Source organism: Sebastes fasciatus, chromosome 4 (assembly GCF_043250625.1).
Source record: "Sebastes fasciatus isolate fSebFas1 chromosome 4, fSebFas1.pri, whole genome shotgun sequence".
Lineage (NCBI taxonomy): Eukaryota > Metazoa > Chordata > Actinopteri > Perciformes > Sebastidae > Sebastes > Sebastes fasciatus.
Window position 1 is genome coordinate 28,938,740 of NC_133798.1, and position 21,246 is coordinate 28,959,985.

At 41.4% G+C, this 21,246-nt stretch overlaps 2 protein-coding genes across 4 annotated transcripts in view; one reads left to right on the forward strand and one right to left on the reverse strand.

The window, feature by feature from the left end:
- The window catches only part of immp2l (inner mitochondrial membrane peptidase subunit 2), a 147,668-nt gene that overhangs the window by 108,173 nt on the left and 18,249 nt on the right, over positions 1–21,246 (forward strand). The window lies entirely within an intron of this gene.
- lrrn3a (leucine rich repeat neuronal 3a) lies at positions 577–20,213 on the reverse strand. Its single transcript, XM_074633426.1, has 2 exons — positions 19,804–20,213; positions 577–4,582 (listed from the first exon to the last, which is right to left on the reverse strand). The coding sequence occupies exon 2, from the start codon at positions 4,216–4,218 to the stop codon at positions 2,110–2,112; it is 2,109 nt and encodes a 702-aa protein (XP_074489527.1). The 5' UTR covers positions 4,219–4,582; positions 19,804–20,213; the 3' UTR covers positions 577–2,109.

Here is a 21,246-nt window from a genome sequence, read left to right on the forward strand (position 1 = left end):
TAAGAATAGAACATAATCTATGAACTATTCGCCAGAAATTTTTTTGTCATTGGACGTTTCTGCAACCCACAGGATCAATAAATGTGGAAGTTTCTGAACAAAAAAAAGTTTCAATAATACATTTCTTATGAGCCTCGTATCGCGCTTGGAGAAATGCTGTAAAAACAAAACTACTTGGTTAAGGTTAGAAAAAACATCATGGTTTATGTTAAACAACCAGGGCTGTCAAGCAATTAAAATATTCAATCGCGATTTATCGCATGATTGTCCATAATTAATCGTGATTAATCACAAATTAAACAAATCTTTTATCTGCTCAAAATGTACCTTAAAGGGAGATTTGTCAAGTATGTAATAATCTTATCGACATGAGAGTGGGCAAATATGCTGCTTTATGCAAATGTATGTATATATTTATTATTGGAAATCAATTAAAAACACAAACAATGACAAATATTGTCCAGAAACCCTCACAGGTACTGCATTTAGCATAAAAAATATGCTCAAATCATAACAGGGCAAACTGCAGCCCAACAGGCAACAACAGCTGTCAGTGTGTCAGTGTGCTGACTCGACTATGACTTGCCCCAAACGGCATGTGATTATCATAAAGTGGGCATGTCTGTAAAGGGGAGACTCGTGGGTACCCAGAGAACTCATTTTCATTCACATATCTTGAGGTCAGACGTCAAGGGACTCCTTTTGAAAATGGCCATGATTGATTTGTTTTTTGCGTTAACTTTGACAGCGTTAGTAACAAAGTAATGTTACAACGTAACTTTTGTAAATAAACTATAACCGCCCTTAACCTTTCTTATGCAACGTTACATAACGTTGCGTAACAAGCGTAACAATGTTGCGTGAAACAATGTTGCGTAAAACAATGTTGTGTAAAACAACGTTGCGTAAGACAATGTTGTGTAAAACAACGTTGCGTAAGACAATGTTGTGTAAAACAACGTTGCGTAAGACAATGTTGTGTAAAACAACGTTGCGTAAGAGACGTTGCGTAAAAAGCACATACAACTTTTACTTTTGGTTTCACATGAACAGCAGTCTGTGTTTGACCCATCCATCACACCCCCCTCCCGCCCTTTGTAGACGTTCCTGCTTGTTATACTCATTATTATACAATGTAACATAACAGCGTAATGTAACAGCATAATATAACAAACGTAACGTAACAACGTAACTACTGTAAATAAACAACAAACGCCCTTAGCCTTTCTTATGTAACGTAACAAGCATAACAATGTTGCGTAAAACGATGTTGCATAAAACAATGTCTACTCGTTATTATACCATGTAACTTTCATTAACAGTCGCTCGATATACTACGTCACTTGCTCCGACCGAATGCTAAATCGCCCACATTCAACATATGTGTGTTTTGCAGAAACGTACAATGCCTACATTTTGTCCTGGTAACTGAGCTGATTATACTGTAGATTTAAAAATCTAAATATTATTCATTGAAATATAAAAAATAATATAATGATCATTTAAATGAATGAATGTGAAAACCTTTCGAGGATGGCAGAGTGCCACGGACCATTAAAAGACATGTTTTGTTGTAGGAGGTGTCCAACGAGAAAAAGATTGTAGTTATAAGACACCACACAGGTTTAATGAAAAATGTATTTCTTCATAAAATTGTTTACATTATAGTCGGTTTAATTGTACACTAGACTAACATTTTTTTCTCTTCTGCCGTTATAAACTATCTTCATTTAATGTAACACAGCAAAGAAAATGCTTTTTGCAGACATCAAAGCCGTCTCAACAAAGTATTTAAGACAGAATAGTTCCTGTGCTGTGCTTTACTCTGGTTGCACTGCATGAATGACCAGTAGCCATGTAGATTATAGTCAAGATATCTGCTTGATTAAGCTTGTTATAATGACACAAGTTTGAAATACAAAATAGTCTCTGCTTTTAGCCATTTATGTAAATGTGTATGCATTTTCCTCTGATGCCACCCAGCTGAGTTCCAGTGCAATTTGTCCCATCAAAAGTCTTGAAAAGAGGGCACGTAAATTACATAGCCCAGCGTCCATCAGTCTTCATCTTCGCTTAATCCCAAAGTGCTTTTACAGACAAGGACGTTTCTTATATGGAGTCATCCGGTAAGTCTATTACCGTGGCCCTCACCTTGATCCCAGAGACACCAAATTCCAGGAAAGAAGAAGAGGAGGAGGAGGTATGAGTGCTGGGAATCAGCAGTGTTTCAGCCGGGTCTGCTATCAGTTTCTGGTAAAACACCTGGCTGTACAGAGACGTATAGATGACAGAGCACGCCACGGCAACCACGATAAAAAACACAGCACAAGTAGCCATCACCAGACTGTCCCAGTTCTCAGTTTTCCCCCGCGGTGCCGCTGCGTCCTTTGTGGTCACGTTGACACAGTCCCTGCTGTATCCAGGCTGTGCTGCTGTGACCTCAACACAAACCTGGTAGCAAGTGGACGGCTTCAGCTGTTTGATGTGGTACTCTTTGACATCAGCAGGAAGTCTGGCTGTGAATGGCATCAAGCGGCTGCTGCTGTCGGCTAAAATGGACCAATTTAGTTGTGATACCAAACCCCCTGTGCTCTCCCAGGAAATCCTTACAGAATGAGACTGGACAGATGTGATATACACATGTAAAGGTTGATTTGAAAGCTGGGTAATGTATCCGTCCACCGCAACCATCACAGACTTGAGGTCTGCCCCGACTAGATTGTGGGCGATGCAGGTGTACGAGCCTGCTTCCTGCTCCGTGGCATCGTAGAGGTCAAAGGTTCCCTCAGGGTGCATGTAGTACTTATCTGACACACTCCCAGGTAGGACCCGGTCACCTGATGGCGTCACCCAGAAGATCTCAGGCTCTGGTTCTCCGAACGCCCGGCAGTGCAGCGACACAGACATCCCTTTACTGACTTCGACCCGTTCCGGGAGGCTCCTAGGTGAGATCAGAGGAAGGCAGATCTCTGTCATCTCCCTGAAGTGCACCAGTCGGACGTGTTGGCCTTGGTACTCTGGAGGCTCCGCACAGAGCAGGGAGTCGGGCTCCATGAACCGAACAGTGGTCTTGTTCATGTTGACCCAGCGGATGACGCAGTCGCAGCGGATGGGGTTGCTGTGCAGACTGACCTCTCGCAGGTTGGGCAGTGACTCCACGGTGCTGCGGTGGAGCGCGCTCAGAGCGTTGCTGTTCAGCATCAGCGTCTCCAGCCTGGGCAGCTTGTGGAAGGCCCTGGGGTGGATGTAGGACAGCCTGGGGTTGTTGGTGGCCTCGATTTTTGTCAGCTCTGGCAGGTTGTTCAGGGCAAAGCTGTCGATGGATATGAGCTCAGGCATGCTGTTGATGCCGAGCTCCTTGAGATGCATCATGTCCATGAAGTCTCCTCTCTGGATCCTCTCAATGGGGTTCTTATTCAAATCCAGAAACTTCAGGTTCTGGACTCTCGTCAGTGCCGCACGGGGGACTCGAGTTAGCAAGTTGTCAAAAAATGAGACGCTCTCCAAATTCTCAAGGCCAACCAGAGCGTTGTCCGGCACTTCAGTCAAATTCATCTTGGCAAGCACGAGGCTTCGGAGGTTCGCCAGGGGTTTAAAGTTCATGTCCGACAGCTCAATGATGGGGTTTTCTCCCAGCATCAATATCTCCAGGTTGGGCAGATGCTGGAACCACTTGCTGTTGACGCTTGTCAGTCGATTGGAATTGAGATGGAGCCTCAGCAGCCTGCTCAGGCCCTTGAAGGCTCCCGGGGTAATGGAGGAAATTAGGTTGTGGTTAATGTAGAACTCCTGGAGGTTGGGCAAGGAGGTGAGGCAGCTGTCAGATAGCACCTGAATCCAGTTCTCCTCCATGTGGAGTGTCAGCAGCCGGGGGAGAGACCCCAGACAAACATCGCTCACCGAGGAAATGTTGTTTTGAGACAAGTCGATTTCAGTGATGTTGGCCAGGTAATCCAAAGTTTTCTCCACATTAACGATGTTGTTTGTCTGCAGCAGCAGTACCTGTGTTTCTGAGGGGAGTCTCTCCGGTAGCATCGAGAGGCCCAAGTCATTACAGTCCACAGTGGCAGCCTCGGTGTAAATAGAGCTGGGTGAGAACCAGGGTCGTATCTCACATCGACACAATGCAGGGCAATGAGCGGCCCCCTCAGAGGCCAGAACAAAGGCAGCCAGAGACAGCTCAGCCAGCAAACAAGCCACAACTGCTGTCTCCTTCATCTTGGCCCCGTATTCCCTTCAGCCAGTAATTGGCCCTTATGGAGTCAGCTGTTAGCACTGTTAACTTCACAAATAAAAGCTCATTTGTTACTGCAGTAAGACAGAGTGGATTTCCGCTGACGCCTGGTCCCCGAAGCTTTGGCCCTGTTGTCTTCCAGCTCTTGGCAAAGAGAGGCAACCTTTCAGTTCGGTCCGTGCCAGGTTGTCATGCACGCTGTGATATGTCAAGGTCGATGTATCCTTCAGGGAGCGGCGCTGTGCAGCAGAGGGGCGGTTGAGGAATGCTGTGGCTCCGGCTGGGGACGAATCACTCTGCCTTCCATCATTATTATCCTCCGTCGCTGTCACCGGTGTCAGTTTCCATCTGGGGAGACAGGAGAGAAAAAAGGCCAATATAACACCGTGCCGATGAGCTATGAAGGCATATTGACATTTAGGAATATTGAGACTTATTAAGCCTTTTCAGCCTCATTTGATTTTATTGCTTTCCTCGCACCATCAGAATTGTAAGTTATGATTAACTTGACCTTATGTATATTATTTGACAGCTCTGAAACAAAGAAACGGTACTTTTGATTCTCTTTGTATGGCTGAAGGTCGAAAGAAGTTCCATTGCTGTTTCAGTAAAGGGTCCTAGAAAAGATGGAGCTCTGAGATGATGTTGATTCAAGAGGCAAAACATTGCAAGTCCTCATTTTTACCCCCACATTGCAATTAACAGAGCTTCACCACCCCCCTGAACCTCTCTTCTGTTGTGAGCAATGCATCTGTGCACACTTATCAAATCACCCACACAAAACAACAAGCCGACAGTTTGCCACAGCCGATACACACAACCTCGAGGAGTCGCAGATCCACCAAGAATATCTGTGGAACGAGCTCGCCGCAGGTCTTGTTGCTGCGACGTCTCGGCTGCCTTTTTGCATAATTCATGAGGCCACTGAATCAATGTTGTTGGTACAGGTGACAGGTGACAGGTCTACAGCGGGTTTTGCCTATGTCGACTGCACATATTGATGTTTTGATTAATTTGTGACCTTGAGTGCAGAAGCCACGGCTGAGTGTACGACAGTAGATGAAGCTGTCGGTAAAGTGTGGAGCAGCCGGCTGCTGATGAGGACGAGCTATGACACTTCATGCATATATTAGCTTGTTTATGGCAGTCTGTGTGTACAGGTTTGCAAAACTGAAAGAGTTCCTCTCTCTCTCTCTCTCTCTCTCTTTCTCTCTCTCTCTCTCTCTTTCTCAAAGTAACTATAGTAGTTTTACTTAAGCACATTGTACTTTATGACAGTTTTGACCCAATGTTTTCCCAACAATACATTTACTAATACGTTTAACATATATTTTTTAGGGCGGTCAATCGATTAAAATATTTAATCACGATTAATCGCATGATTGTCCATAGTTAATCGTGATTAATCACAAAATAATCACATTTTTTTGATCTGTTCAAAATGTACCTTAAAGGGAGATTTGTCAAGTATTTAATACTCTTATCAACATTGGAGTGGACAAATATGCTGCTTTATGCAAATGTACATATGCAGTAACAACACAAAACAATGAAAAATATTGTCCAGATAACATAAACATAAAAACAGCACATAAAAAATATGCTCAAATCATAACATGGCAAACTGCAGCCCAACAGGCAACAACAGCTGTCAGTGTGTCAGTGACTTGACTATGACTTGCCCCAAACTGCATGTGATTATCATAAAGTGGGCATGTCTGTAAAGGGGAGACTCGTGGGTACCCATAGAACCCATTTTCATTCACATATCTGGAGGTCAGAGGTCAAGGGACCCCTTTTGAAAATGGCCACGACAGTTTTTCCTCGCCAAAATTTAGCGTAAGTTTGGAGCTTTATTTAACCTCCTTCGCAATGATTCCAGTATCTTCACTTTAGCTCTAAAACTGAGCCCGCTTCAACCTAAAAATCGCAAATTGCGTTAATGCGTTAAAAAAATTAGTAGGGATAAAACAAATTTGCCTTTACACGTTATTATCGCGTTAACTTTGACAGCCTTAATAACTGGTAAATTAATAGTTATTTAAACTTAGTTAATTAGTTAATTTTTTTACAACAAAATGATAATTAATATTGTTTACTAATTATGAGGATGGCTATAATTTATGTTATTTTAACAGTTTATTGTTGCACACATTACAACATTTTATATACTATATTAAGTATTTGTTAATGATTACAATATTATTTGTAAACCTTTAAGAAATGATTTGCAAAACATCTATAAACATTCCATAGATAGATATTTGTAACACATTGTTAATGGTTAATAACAGGTTTGTAAACCATCTATAAACATTACATTTATATTGTAGTTAATGGAAAGCTTTGTGCGTCTCATACAGACGCTAAAGGGTGCCTTAAGCGTCCTAAGTGTCCTTAAGCGTCCATTAACCTGGGAACGAGAACGGGCGGGTTCACATGTCGGATTACAGCCATGCGTACGCTGTAGCACCAACTGCTGACCAAACTACACCGTAGCAGAGTGTATTCGCTCCAAACCAGTTGATGGAAACGCGCCTAATGCGTATTTCTTTTTTACAACATTTCAAAGTTCGCTAAAAAATTGCTGGACAATTGAATGGAAACACGACTTTCTCTCTCTCTCTCTCTCTCTCTCTCTCTCTCTCTCTCTCTCTCTCTCTCTCTCTCTCTCTCTCCATATATATATATATATATATATATATATATATATATATATATGTATATATATATATATATCTCTGTGCAGCCATCTGGGTGAACCACGAACAGTTCCATCCAAGCTGCTCCGTGACAAGAACGTTAGAACGAACTAATCTGCCGTCACAGAAGAGAACTCTTCATTCAGTCAATATATAATTAGGACATACTGGACAGTTTGTTTTTTTCTTCCTTCACATTTGCGTGTTCTCATCCTCACATGTCTCGCTCCAATTTACAATCCTTCCTTGGTCCTCGTTGTTTTACCCTTATGCAACTCATTAAAACCCTCGCAGGCATCCATCTCCATCGCCCAGAGAGAGGAGGAAGCTGCTGTACTGTATCTAACGTTATACTATTATGTAATTGCTTCTCCACGGAGATGGAAACAACACGTTTATGTACAGTATTTAGGCAACAACAAAATCAACTTATATGCTAATGAAGCGAGCATGGTTTGAATGTTAAATGGAGTGTTTAATAGTGGATGTTTTCTCTTTTGGTTGGAAAGCGTGCTCTCAGGAGACGCTGCTGTGCGCTAATTTAATTCCTCCTGTTTATTTCCGCGATGCTCACTTCCCTCTTATTACTTAACACAAAGAGTCTGCAGCGACTTCCCTCATTTCCCCTTCATGCACACACACACACACACACACACACACACACACACACACACACACAGCTGCATAAAATAGAGATGGTGGCTGACTTTCATGATGCTATGAATTTAGAGTTATGGTTATGTGTTGGCAAAATGTGGTGATTCTCTGTCGTCTTCTCCAGGTTTTAAATGTGTTATTTTTTTACTCAAAAGCCAGTTTTATGTAAATGAGATCCAGATTGGTATCTAACAGTCTCTCCTTGTAGACAGCAGTGACAAATGTAACATAATTGGCAGCAGTGATCAGATTCAGAACAGCAGGAGGAACAATATATCCTGAAGGCGGCAGTTGAAAGACATTGATAGTTTCACTGGTGTTCGTTTTAACTTCTATCATCCTGCGCTACCAGTGACACTCACGCCTTGTCCTCCATTTTGGGGAATTTGTGAGCAACCTGGCGTAAATTTAACTCTACAATTAAAAGCTTACACCGGTGGAAAGGAACCTAAAGTAAAATCCAAGTAAAATCTTCATATCGTAACACATTCCCTTTTGCACGCGAATAAAGGCATCAACCAATCACATTGTGCAGAACGAGTTGAGTTGCGCCTATATCTATGAAACAACAACACAGAGGCTCCATAGTCGGAACCAGAACGACAAACTTTATTACTCCTTTCAACCTCAACAAAGGCAGCGCGGACCAGATCCACTCCTTCTCCTTACCTTTCACAATAAAAGCTCTAGACATACTGTAGAACATTCACAGGAAGTATTTGACATTTTCGTGTCGTTTATTCGTCACAGGCGCACAGCAGTTCGTGAAATAGTCATGAAATTTAATGTATTGGTTCGTGTACATAGACACGAGTGATGATCAGCACAAAATCAATTCGTATGTAATCCACGTAATTGTTAACCAGGAAGTATAGAGAGCGGCGAATGCCGCGTAGGGAGGTCGGGGATGGATGTGTGGGTCAAAAAACACAGGACTATCCCCAGGAGACCGCTGTTCATGTTCCGTGTGAAACCAGAAGTCAACGTTGATTTATTTGCCTCGTAACTTCCACACTTAAGTTACGGCACTTCCAATGTTATTTAAACTCAAACTACAATCTTTTCCTAAACCTAACTATGTCGTTTTGTTGCCTAAACCTAACCAAGTCGATCTTTACCTAAACCTAACTGTCGATTTATTTTGAAAAGACTGGGGCGGAAATTGACATGTGTCACAAATTGCTGGACATTTGTAGTGAAAACGCGCGAAACATACGTTGTTGAAAGTCGTGCTGAACGTCACGACAAAAAGGGAAATTTGTGTCTTCGAACATGAATCAAATAGATTAATAAATACATTTTGTGACTATTTCACGAACTGCGGTGAGACTGTGTTGTTGTGGCATATAATAAAATAAAATGTGGACACTCATTCAGGCTTCCCCAGATCAAATGAAGTGCCTCCCTTCCTAAAATCCTCGACAGAGTCATGAGACGGCAGTCGATGGTTAACTTACTGTCCAGTTAGCGTCCGATAGTTGTACGTTACTGAGCTTCCATCACCACCTTCTGTGTCTGATGATCTTTAACAAACCTAGCAGGATGATTGCCTCGCTCTCGACAGAAAACATGAAGTAAAGACATCCTGAGCTACACAGCCTCACACAGAGCTGCATTATTCCTGACATGTCATGACTTCAGAGGTCAAAGGTCGTAGTCTCTGCATTTATTTCGTTGCCTGAAGAAGAACTGCTGAGGGAACAGTCAGCTCGACCTGGCTGTGGTATTAGCTTTTTCCCGCTCACACTTAGAGAGCCGCTCCAACACAGAGAGGGAGAAAGAGCCTCCTGTTGTTGATAAGAGTATTTAGTAATGCATTATACGACCTGCATGCAGACCAGAGAGCTGCTCTGTTTAACCCGGCAGGACTGCCAGCCTGAGCACTTTTTTAAGTGCTGATATTGACATTCTGTGAATGGATTAAAGCAGCCCAAATGTAAAATATTTATGTATTTCTTATACAGCAGAGCGAGGCCGAGGGCCCGAGCTCTTAGGGCGCTGCCGTCCTAATGTGGCAGACGTCTCATAAAGTGGTCCCATTCCACCATGTTTTATTCAGCACTCACTGATACACACAGCCTGCCGCTATCACTCCACGCAACCATCGTCAGCTTCCATATTTGGCTAACTTTCATGCCTTTATTTTAACTGATGGATCACAAATGAATAGCCTTGTCAGACCTCTGGAGACGATCAAACTGTTTATGAGAAAATGGCACAATATATAATTTATCAGGCAAACAACAGTTCCTGAGAAGTTTGCGTTTTAGAGAGTTTTCACCTTGAAGCAGTAACTGGACAGATTGTTAAAGGTCCCATCAAACGGTGTCATTACTTCCTTAATGTGATGTCGTTCCTGTTCAAACAGGTTTTTAAGTGTGAGCCAATGGGCTATCAGTTAGAGTGGCTTTGGGATTTGACAGGACGGGATAGTTCAAACATGTTTTGAAGACTTGTAACAAGTATAGGTTGTACTTTAGAGCAGCAGTTCCATAGGAATAGGAGTAGAATGGACATTCTCATTCAAATCAACGTAGCAGGATGGTCAGAGCAGCGGCAAAGAATGTATATTGCTAAGAACTGAACGTCTATTGTTCGTTCCATTGTAACATCAGCGCCCAGCAGCAGAGCTACGCTTCCGTCATTTTGGACTGAAAACGACTACGGACGCCAGTAAAAAGTGCCGTGAAAAAGTAAAACTAAATTATTTCTTTTTTATTGTCATATTCTACCAAAATGGCCTGTGTTGAAGAATAAAATATTCTAATATAGTGTTTTCAGTCCAAAATGGCGGCAGTGGCTGTTACAAAAAAAACACAGAAGTTTTGTCTTTTGCTTCTATACTTTTTGGCGGCAGCCATTTAAAAAATGTGTGACTAATTTGCGATTAATTATGATGAACTATGGACAATCATGCAAATTATCAGGATTAAATATTTTAATCGATTGACAGCCTTGGTTTTTATCTAACGAAATATTCTGCTTCAGTCCATATTTGTTGGCGTTTAGCCTTTCAAAAACTACTTTCCTGCTCGCTGCACACAAAGGGAGGCAGAACTGACGAGTTCTATTCATTAAAGAAAGTTGATTTATTAACAAAACAACGAACTCATTTAATCCGATGAATCACTTTATTCAAATCGAGGATTTTTTTGTTTTAGGGTCATAAAATACGACGGCAAACTTTCAAAGCTTCATTTGAAAACCTCAATAAAGCTTTGAATTGAAGACATTCGGTACAGCCGTAAAATAAACAAGATATAACACATTTATTGATTGAAATTTGCCATGAAATCATCCAAAACATTAGCTAATGAATCAGATAAATAACTGTCTGTGCTGCAGCCTTTAAAGTTTATCTGTAGTTTACTCTTGTGTTTGTGGCTCTGATGTATCCGACCTTTCCTTCTGTATAGATTTCGTGGTAATAACTTTCCTCCCTGCAGACGGACGGTGTAATGACCATCAGATACTCTTTAATGTTTATTAGCTGCTGCTGTATTTTTCTATTAGAGTCAGCTGGAAGTCTCAGTTTGACCCCAGACAGCAGGCTGTTGTCCTCGAACTCCTCAACCTACAAAAAAAACAGCAACATACCGAACACCCACCATCTCTGACCTCTGACCTCCCTGTGGGCAGAAGAAAACTGGATGGAAGAATAAAAAAAACAACATGAAATGAGCTGAAGTGCTTTTACCTCTCAAGGACATCTCATTCAGCAGATCTCAACTTCAATCCAATTTATTTCTAAAGCGCTATCAGAGCTGCTCTGGATGAGATTTTGATGTAAAAATCCATCCATTTTATCAGCCTGAATCACAGCGAAGAGCGTCTGCACCAACTGAGACTGTGGATTCTCACTTTGTCCACATTAGTTTGTACTGGCAGTGTGAGACTGTCCTCACAAGAGCCTGAAACCACCTGCGTTTACCTGACAAATACCTCGTGTGGTCGTGTGAATTATGATTCACATCTGTCATGAACAAGTAGTGTGAAAGCAAAGCATCTGACATTTACACTTTTAAACTTTGACAGCCATAGAGCATATATTTTTTATGCTAAATGCAGTACCTGTGAGGGTTTCTGGACAATATTTGTCATTGTTTTGTGTTGTTAATTGATTTCCAATAATAATATATATATACATACATTTGCATAAAGCAGCATATTTGTCCACTCCCATGTTGATAAGAGTATTAAATACTTGACAAATCTCCCTTTAAGGTACATTTTGAACAGATAAAAAAGAAAAAGTCTGATCAATTTGCGATTAATCACGATTAACTATTTTAATCGACTGACAGCCATAAAAAAAACACAATATGTATAAAAAAATTAAAATGAGAATCTAAGACATAAATTAATGTATAAAAAATAAATGAAAATATAACGTAGATAAAATAAATTTAAAAAATGATATATATATTTTATTTATTATTTTTAATTTAATGCTTTTTTAAGTTTTGCTATCCTAAAATGCTGAGCTGTGAGAGAGGACCCAGCTCAATGTTGATATTTTGAAACTCAACTGTAATCTCTCCATACATTAAATCATTTCTAAGGAAATTAACTCCACAAAATTCAAGCACTTTTCTGTCGGGGTCTTCTGGGGCTGCCAACATTTGCAGTTGCCAATCTGAGAGAACACGTTGATCCCAGCACTGCTTTACAGAAAGAGGAAGTACTGATTAAAAAAACAACATAAAGAGGGAACAAAGTCGTCAGCAGGTGGAGGATTATTTCCTCCACCTGCTCCTGCTGAGAGCCACAGTAGACCTCTCTCAGTATGAGGCTGCATTAAGAGCTGGATGACGTCATCAGCAGGCAGATGCTTTTCATCTCTGCATACATATAACTAAGTACTTGTGCATGAACTCATTATGAACATGGACCAGTGGAGATGTATTTTTGTCCCCTGATATCTGAAGCATGAGTCAGTTCTCTCTTTTGAATTAAATAGTTTGTATAAATGCAGGTGAGATTAACACCAAACTGCTCTGGAGTACATGTTATATTGATGAAGAGAGGAGAAATGATGTGCTGCTCATTTAAAAAACCTCCTTTACTATTTCAGGTTGATATAATACACCGAAACGTAGCTCTACCTACGTAAAGTAATGCATTTGTGTATATCCCACAAAATCAATTCTTATTTAATCCACGTAATCGTGAACCAGGAAGTATAAAGAGTGACAAACGCCACGTAGGGAGGAGATCGAGGTGGCTCGTGGTCGGTCACGTAACTCCCGTACTTATGTTACGCCACTTCCAGCATTATTTTACGCCAAACCGCGATCTTTTCTTAAACCTGACTAATTAATTTTCTTGCTTAAACTACCTAAATTGTTTCCTGTGAAGACAGAAGTTTATTTTGAAAAGACAGTATGCATGAGTGGAAATTGACACGCGTTGCTGGACATTCGTAGGAAAACGAACGAAAAAAGGAAGAATATGTTTTTCGTAAGAGATCATACGAACCGTTCTATGATGATGTGTTGACACAATTAATACAATATCCCAGAACTAAATCACATCAACATGGTTCCTGTGTCTCTGACACACCGATGCTCTCCTCTGTCTATTCATGTACAGATACACAATATATGATGTGTTGAAAACCTGTGAACACACCGGCCAAAACACTCAAATAATTTACATTAAGCTTTTTTGTTTTTCAGAAAGAAAAAAAAAACGGTCCTAGAACATGTATAGTACCACTCACACGCTAGTTGATGGCATTTCTGAGTACCTTTACTTATCCTGATAATTAGAATATACAGTGTGCAGTGATGGAAGAAGTACTCAGAGCTTCAGTAAAATTAGTAATACTACAGTATAAATACTATAAATGCAAGTGCATTAAAAATATGAAATGCAATAGCATCAAAGTACCCTTAAAGCATCAAAAATAAAAGTATTCATTATGCAGAGTAATATATATTGTATTATAATTATGGATGAATTAATGTGTCCATCACTTTAATGTAGCAGCTGGTAAATGTGTAGCTCATTTTAATGACTTTATATACTGCTGGCTAGCTTGTGATTAATACATTTTTTAAATTATTTCATATATATATATTATACTTTATTTAACCAGATAAAACCCATTGAGATAAAATATATTTTACAATCGTGATCTTTCCAAGAAAGTAGTAAGTAGAGTGCATGTCGAATTCATACATACAATTAAAAAAACAAGAGTAAACAAACTAGTCCACGTATCTTTATATATAGTAATATAAAAATGTATTTGTTGATTATATTTTGTATAATTCATTTGAATCTGCTAAGTAACTAAAGTTATCAGATAAAAGTAGTGCAGTAAAAAATACAATATTTCCCTCTGAGTGGAGTAGAATAGCAGAAAATGGAAATACTCAAGTAAAGTACCTCAAAATGTGTACTTAAGTAAAGTACTTGAGTAAACGTACTTCCACCACTGATTATATCACATGTAGTGACTGTCAGAAGGCTGAAAATAAAGGAAGTGAAAACTGAGCAAAATAAAATGGCTCAAAAGTTTAAATGGATGTGACGATGTGGGTTAGATGTTTTTGGATCAATACAACCACATATTATCATTTATAATCAATCCATTGATTAGATAATGATCATCATCAGCTCAGGTTTGCGGCAGAAAGCCGAGACAGAACAGTGAGTTCCCTCCCTCTCCTCTCTAATTGATTTCACTGGGTGTTATTGGCGTGAAACTGAAAGGACGGTATCACCAAAACATCAAGATAACATCAACATTTCTGCACTAAATCCCTCCTCCTCTCCTCCCTCCATCCGCCATCGATTTACCATTAAACCCGTCCCATGTGAGCCCCGTCCCCCCCTCCTCCTCCTCCTCCTCCCACCACCATACGCTGCTTGTTAGCATCGCCAGCATCAGGATTCACACTTAGCCTCCACTCCCACGAGTCACACTTCTGTCTTTAATCAGCAGCCCTTATACTGTTAATTACCCTCACACACACACACACACACACTGTAAACACACACACTGTAAACACACACACAGTTTAACAGCGTGACCTGTGTTTGTTGCTTTGTGGCGGTACATATGTAGCGCTGCAGTCACTTGTGTGTTCAGTGTGGAGGAGGCAGCAGCAGATGGGTTTTTATATCGACTCTGACAGGTCGCTGGATTCAAAGCTGACGCTGCTGCGTTTCATTTTCAGACCGGGTTGATGTGTCGCTCTATTCTGGCTGCTGGTCGTCAGAACCACAAGATACTTAAAGTTCCCCTCCAGTCTGTTTTGGCATTTCTTTGATAGTTCATATTTATTTGAGCCATTTCCTGACTAAGTTTATTAGCTACACTGTTTGCCAAAATCTTTCTGATAAATAACTTAATTTTGTGCTCAAAAGTTAAAAAAAAAAAAAAAAAAAGGTTTTTGGTAAAATGGGAATATGATGTATGACTATAGTAGAAGCTGGAGGTCAAAGGTCATCCTCCAAGCTGCTTTGAGTCTGAGCAGCAAACCGATAAATCTGTTGATCAGTCAATTCGTCTAGTTAGTTACCTTGTTAGCTATAGTTAACTAGTCTAACTTGTTGCATTGGCTAACTGAGGGTTTTCATTTTATTTTTAGTTAGTGTATTTATTTCTACAATGGCATTTGTGTGTGTGGTGAACGGGTGATATCAACGCAGTGAATTACATGAAATCCCACCGTCAGAATTAACACAACATACTGACTGTCTCTCTCACTCGCTCTCTTCTTTACCGTCTCCTGCTGCTGGAGATAAATTAACAGAAAGCAGCCGATACCGGAGGTTTGTCGGCCTCTGACTGGTTCGAATGACGGGGAGCACAACTTTCAGCTCAAAAGAAAACAAGAGAAAAGTCCCGTTAGATAAATAAACGGATCATAGTGCAGCCCGGTGCGGTGTCGGTGCTGGTGATGAGGCGAGAGCGGCCGGTGCTGGTGGACGGTCCACCTCCAAAACGTCCCGAAACTGCATTTCAAACAACGGGCCTCGGCAACATGTCTACCCGTCCTCCGTTGCGCTGTAGCCGACGTGCGGCTCCTCAGTGCTGCAGTAGCCAGACGGCCGCCTCGCCAGGAGGAGACGGTGAAGAAGAGAGCGAGTGAGAGAGAGTCGGTGTGTTGAGATAATTCTGGTCTCATTTGTGGTCTGATAAACAGTAAATTCATCTAAACTGGTTTCATCTAAACCGTGTTGAAAAACTATGCAATCTGGTTGCCATGGTGATGAATTACGTCTGACTATCAACCACGCCCCATTCTCTGTTTGAGAAAGAACATTAACCAAAAAACAGGAAGTAAAAATGTCTGGAGGGGGGGTTTAAAGGTTCTCTATACTGCAAACCTTCAATACGTCATCGAGAGTAGTCTCACATGACCACGCCCCCTTTTATGGGAAACCAAACCAATAAATCCAAAAACGCTGATCTCTGATTTGTTCCCCTGCCGTGTCCTAATAAAGATCTAATAGAGGGGTTATCTAACCATTTTTTACCACTCGAGAATTGATAAAAATGATCAATAATCCCTCCAAAATACCACATTAAGACACCAAGACCTTGAGGAACACCAGAGAAAAGCCATGCTGTGATTTGGTGTCAAAAACTTTTGACATTTGGAGATTTCTGCAAGAATTGCATATTTTTTAGGCAATTGGATGGCGAGCACTTCACACCCTCTGAATGCTCTAGGTCTCTAGTTTGTGGCTGTAAAGTTTCATGAGGCTGTGATCATCCTAGAGGTCACCACAGGTCATTTTATAGTTTGGAGCGTTATCTATCCTCCTTCACGACAAGCTAGTATGACATGGTTTGCCCACGATCCCGCGGGTCTCTGAGGGTTAAGGTGAACATGCTCCTCTTCTTCAGCATGTCTCTGCCACTGGCCTTTGAAATGTCCAACAAATGCAAAAGACTGGCTTTGAATTGGAAAAAAAAAATGCACCAGAATATTTTAAAAGAGCTCTTAAAACTGATACGAGTGGATTAATCCTGCAAGCTGTTGTTGAGCGTTATCTAACGTTGATGTCGCAATATGATGCAGACGTCTTTATTTTTCTGGAGGTGGTGGTGCAGACTGCAGAAACAGTTTAGGAAAGATAGTTTATGAGATGGAACATCATAATTTATGTGATAAATGAGTTTCTATCACCGTTTATTACAGACTAGATTTGTTTTCCCAGAAATTCTCCCTCAAGCTTCCGACGAAGAAATGGAGGAAATATAGCTGTTTCAAAAAAAATCATGAATCTTGTACAAATGTTTGAACAAACATCCAGCACATGTTTCTTTTTAGAGTAAAGTTAAAAAAAGGCCACAAGTTTAGACCTGTCGCATGATCAGGACAATGGAATAAGTAGAAGTTTGGTCTAAAAGCCAAAGCTTCAGCACACAAAGGTCACGTCTTCTGTACGTTAATAAGGAGACCTGAACTGCAGTTTACATTTTATAATTTAAAGTTCAAAATAGTTGCTTTTTAAAAGGTGGACACCAGTATTTGTTAGACTTAAATTTGACAGTTTTAGGCCAAGAAAAAGACATGAAAAAGAGCATCAGTATAACGATTTTCCCACCGGACAAGAGGAAACTCTGGAAATCAGCTTTTATACCATCATGCAGAAAAACTACTAAATAAACATTTATTTAGAATAGGGCTGTCAGTCAGTTAAAATATTCAGCGCTGATTAATCGCATGATTGAGATATTTAAATTAATGCAAACTTTGATATAATTTTTAGATTTCAAAATTATTTTGTGGCTGGTTGTGAGAGGTGGAAGAAATACTCAGATAAGTAAAGTAAAAGTAGCAGCAATACTCCATCACAAGTAAAAGTCCTGCATTCAAATCAAAGTAGTAGCAGTATTAATACTACTGCTGTAGGTTTCAGAAGTAAAAGTCAGTGCTATATTATCATATTATTGATGCATTAACATGTGAGTGGTACTTTAATGTTGTAGGACTTTTAACTGCTTCATATCTCTGTCTGGTAGTTACAAATAACATGTTGCAACGTATCCTTATACAACGGTTTGTAAGATATCTTGCTTCCCAGAGGAGTATAAAGTCAGCGATGGACATAAATGGAAGTTAGAAAATCCAGCACTCAGATTTTGAGAGCAATCTCAAACTTTTTCATGTCAAGGATCCGAAATGGAGTCCAATAGAGCACAGACCATGGATGTAGAAGAGGTTGTGCTTTTGCCCTGCGTGTTAATAAATAGCTTACAACTCCATTAAATTCTGTTGATGTCATGCTACTAGCTACTGGCCGATAGCCGGTTGTTTGGGAACAGAGACGTTAATACATCCACCATGGTACAGGCTGACAGCATACAGCCCATAGGTGTATTAGAAGATAATAAAAGTGATGAATTACAGCCCATATATCCATTATTACAGACGCACACAGCTAGCAGGATGCTGGCAGAACTAGATATGACATATGAGCATGCAGGGCGGTAGAGTCCCGTGGGTCTGATGCACGTTCATTATATCGAGGAAATAACTCTGGATTCAACTTTTAGGACATAATGATTTAAATGAGGGATATTTAAGTGTTCCTACTGAGAAGTTGATTTACCTAAAAAAAAAAGATCCTCTGGTTTACAGATGTCTCTTTATACATCCATGGACACAGACTCTTTCAGTCCATAATGGCGGCAGTGCTACCACAGCGTCATCTAGTGGCTGTTGTCAAAAAAGCATCAGAGTTTTGTTTCTTATCTTCTATAGTTTTTGTCTCTACGCAGCGCTTGTCGCTCTTTATACTTCCTGGTTCACAGTTACATGGATTAAACACAAATCGATTTTGTGGGATATATACGAATTATAGTGTTTTACTTTCCGTAGCTACGATCGGTGTATGAGGACAGCCTGAATTTAATGGAGTAGAAGTATTATGTAGCATAAAATAGAAATACTCAAGTAAAGTAATCACAAAATTGTAATCAAGTACAGTGCTAGGGTAAATATACTTTGTTAGTCTCTTCAGTATTTCTGCTTCTAGTTCTTGATGCGGCTCTGCTAAACATCTCTGTGTAATGAGATGTTGAAGTGATAAGACTTAAAAAAAAAGACATAATTGGATACAAGAAGTAGTAACAACGACATTGTTACATCCACAGAGTTTTATACTTCACTTTTATCAAACTATACAAAACATCTTTTTGTGATGAACAGGTGCAAACAGTGTGTCAGATTAGTGCTATGTGCTTCAACGTCACCAGAGAAAATGGCCTGCTGTCGTTATTTAATTAGCACTACAAGTCACGTTGGGGAAGTAATCCTCCCGCTATTGTCAATTAAATAAAAATGATGGTTTTGCTTGTGCAGCCTGATCAGAGCGAAGCCCTCTGAGAAATCATGTGATGAAGATGAAGGATGAGCGTTGACTTGTGGAGCGGGCTGCGTCTTCAAAGTGGGACGCTGCATGCTGCATGTTGACGTGAGAGCGTTTTTTGGAGGCTTCGGACGCTTTTTGTTTGACCCCGTTTAGCCGGGGTGGAAATTTCAATATGTGTATACGCCTTTAGCTGTTAATTATGAGCGAGGCTTAAATACAACATGAGGGAGGAGGGAGGAGGGAGATGGAGGTTCTGGTAAATTAGTCAGGCAGTGGTGTCTTTCCTCCCTGCAGCCAATCCTGTGACCTGCACATCTAAACTCTGACTGCACCCGTCCACATAATATCAGCTCCCTCCTGACTCATGTTGCCTCGTCACACAGCAGCAGACGCCGTCCGACCTCACCGGCTCTAACGAACCTCGTTAGGGCTCCGGAAGCATCCTGGTGGCTCCATTTCCTGAGGGACATGTAATGTGACTCCCCCGAGGCTCAGGACCTTTGTCGCATATGTCCCTGAATCTTTCCTGCCTCTCTTCGCTTTGACTTTGCCTGATGAAGAAAACACCCCCCCTGCTTCATCCGGTGTTGTTGCTGCCTTTCTCTGACTTCAGGGGATGAACCTGTGGAGTGACACCGACACCGACAAGAATCTCCTCTCAGCTGAACACACACAAAAAAAGGACTTGAGCTTACAGAACAGCAGCAGCGTCCTTGCATGCATTTAAAACCTGCGACAAAAATCCCCCCCAGCCCTGTTTTCTTATTCCCCTCAGCTGTCAGAACCGCAGGCTGAGCCGCCACAGCGCTCAAGGACTACCGCAGTCCTCCCAACACACACACACAAGTCATACAGCCATGAAACACTCACCAGCAGAAGCGCTCTCCATCACGTCCCATGCAGCAGCAGATATTCAGCAGGTATTCCTGGCATGGTTGCAGCAGCAGAGCGTGTGTTTAGTTTACGGCATGCAGCTCTGCATGTTAACATCCAGCAGCAGCAGCAGCAGCTATTTTCCCGTTTTCCTCGAGTATCTCCAAGAAGCAACCTCTCTGTTCCTCTCCACAGCGACAGAGAGATGTAGAGAGAGAGAGAGAGGAGGGAGAGAGAGACACCGGTAGAGAGAGAGAGAGGAGGGAGAGAGAGAGGGAATTAAAAGGAGAGGGGGGGAGAGAGACAGAGAGTGAATGATAGGTTGTGTTTGTCGTTCCTCCATCCTTCCTCTCCTCTGCTGTTGGAGAGGAGATCATCCATCACTCTATTACACACAGACACACACACACACACAGTATGAATACACACCAGTACACACATTGATAGATTCCAGTTCCCCAGAGACCGGCCAATGAGTGCTCAGTTCTACAGCTGTAGGCGAATCCAATTGGCTTAGCAAGCTGTCAGTCAGTCAGTCATGATCCCCTGTATCCCCACGGCAACGGGGAGGCGAGGGAGAGGAGTAGGAGGAAGAGACGAAGGAAGAGGATGAAAAGTATAGGAAGAGGAAGAGCAAAGTCCCCCAGGAAGAGCGCTGGTCGTTGATGCCATTTTTTTTGTAGTGGTCAAACGGCGGTACTACAGCTTCTGTGTCCGTCACGTGATGCCATTGGGCCCAAAAATACTTTTTCCCATAGACTTACATTGGGAAAGAGACGTCTGTAACTCAACTTCCCAGTACGAACACTTGAATCATTAGGTCCTAAAAGTTGTAAAATGCACTAATAGCTGAATCCAGAGTTATTTCCCTTCCTCCGTTCATGTGAATGAGGCGGAGTTAGCAAGCCCTGACGTCGGCGTGACGGCTGTGACCCCGTGACCGAGTCATGTGACCGAGCGGACGCTAATCGCCTGCTCCATGGGCCCAATGGATGCGGAAGATCGCCGGATGACGATTCCATAATAACCTTTCAGCAAATTGTAATTCAAGTCTTCTGAGAGAAAACTACACTTCTGTATCTCCTCATGGCTCTGTTTTCAGGCTTTAGAAAATCTAGCCCATGACGGGAGACTTTGGCCAATCACAGGTCATTTCAGAGAGAGAGCGTTCCTATTGGCTGTGCTCCGGCTGGTGGGCGGTGCTTGATATTTCCTCAACTGATCTCAACATGGCTGCCGGGTCACAAACTTTCTCATTTTACAGCTAAACAGTACACTACAAGATGTTTCTGAAAACATTTGAGGAGAGAAATAGGCATTACAGTAACAGAATATTGATTCATATTTGATCAGCGCTGCCTAGTTTGACCGTTTGATCGGAGTTGGCGAGTGATTGACAGCTGCTCAGAGACGGCAGCTGGACTCCAGATCAGCTCTGAT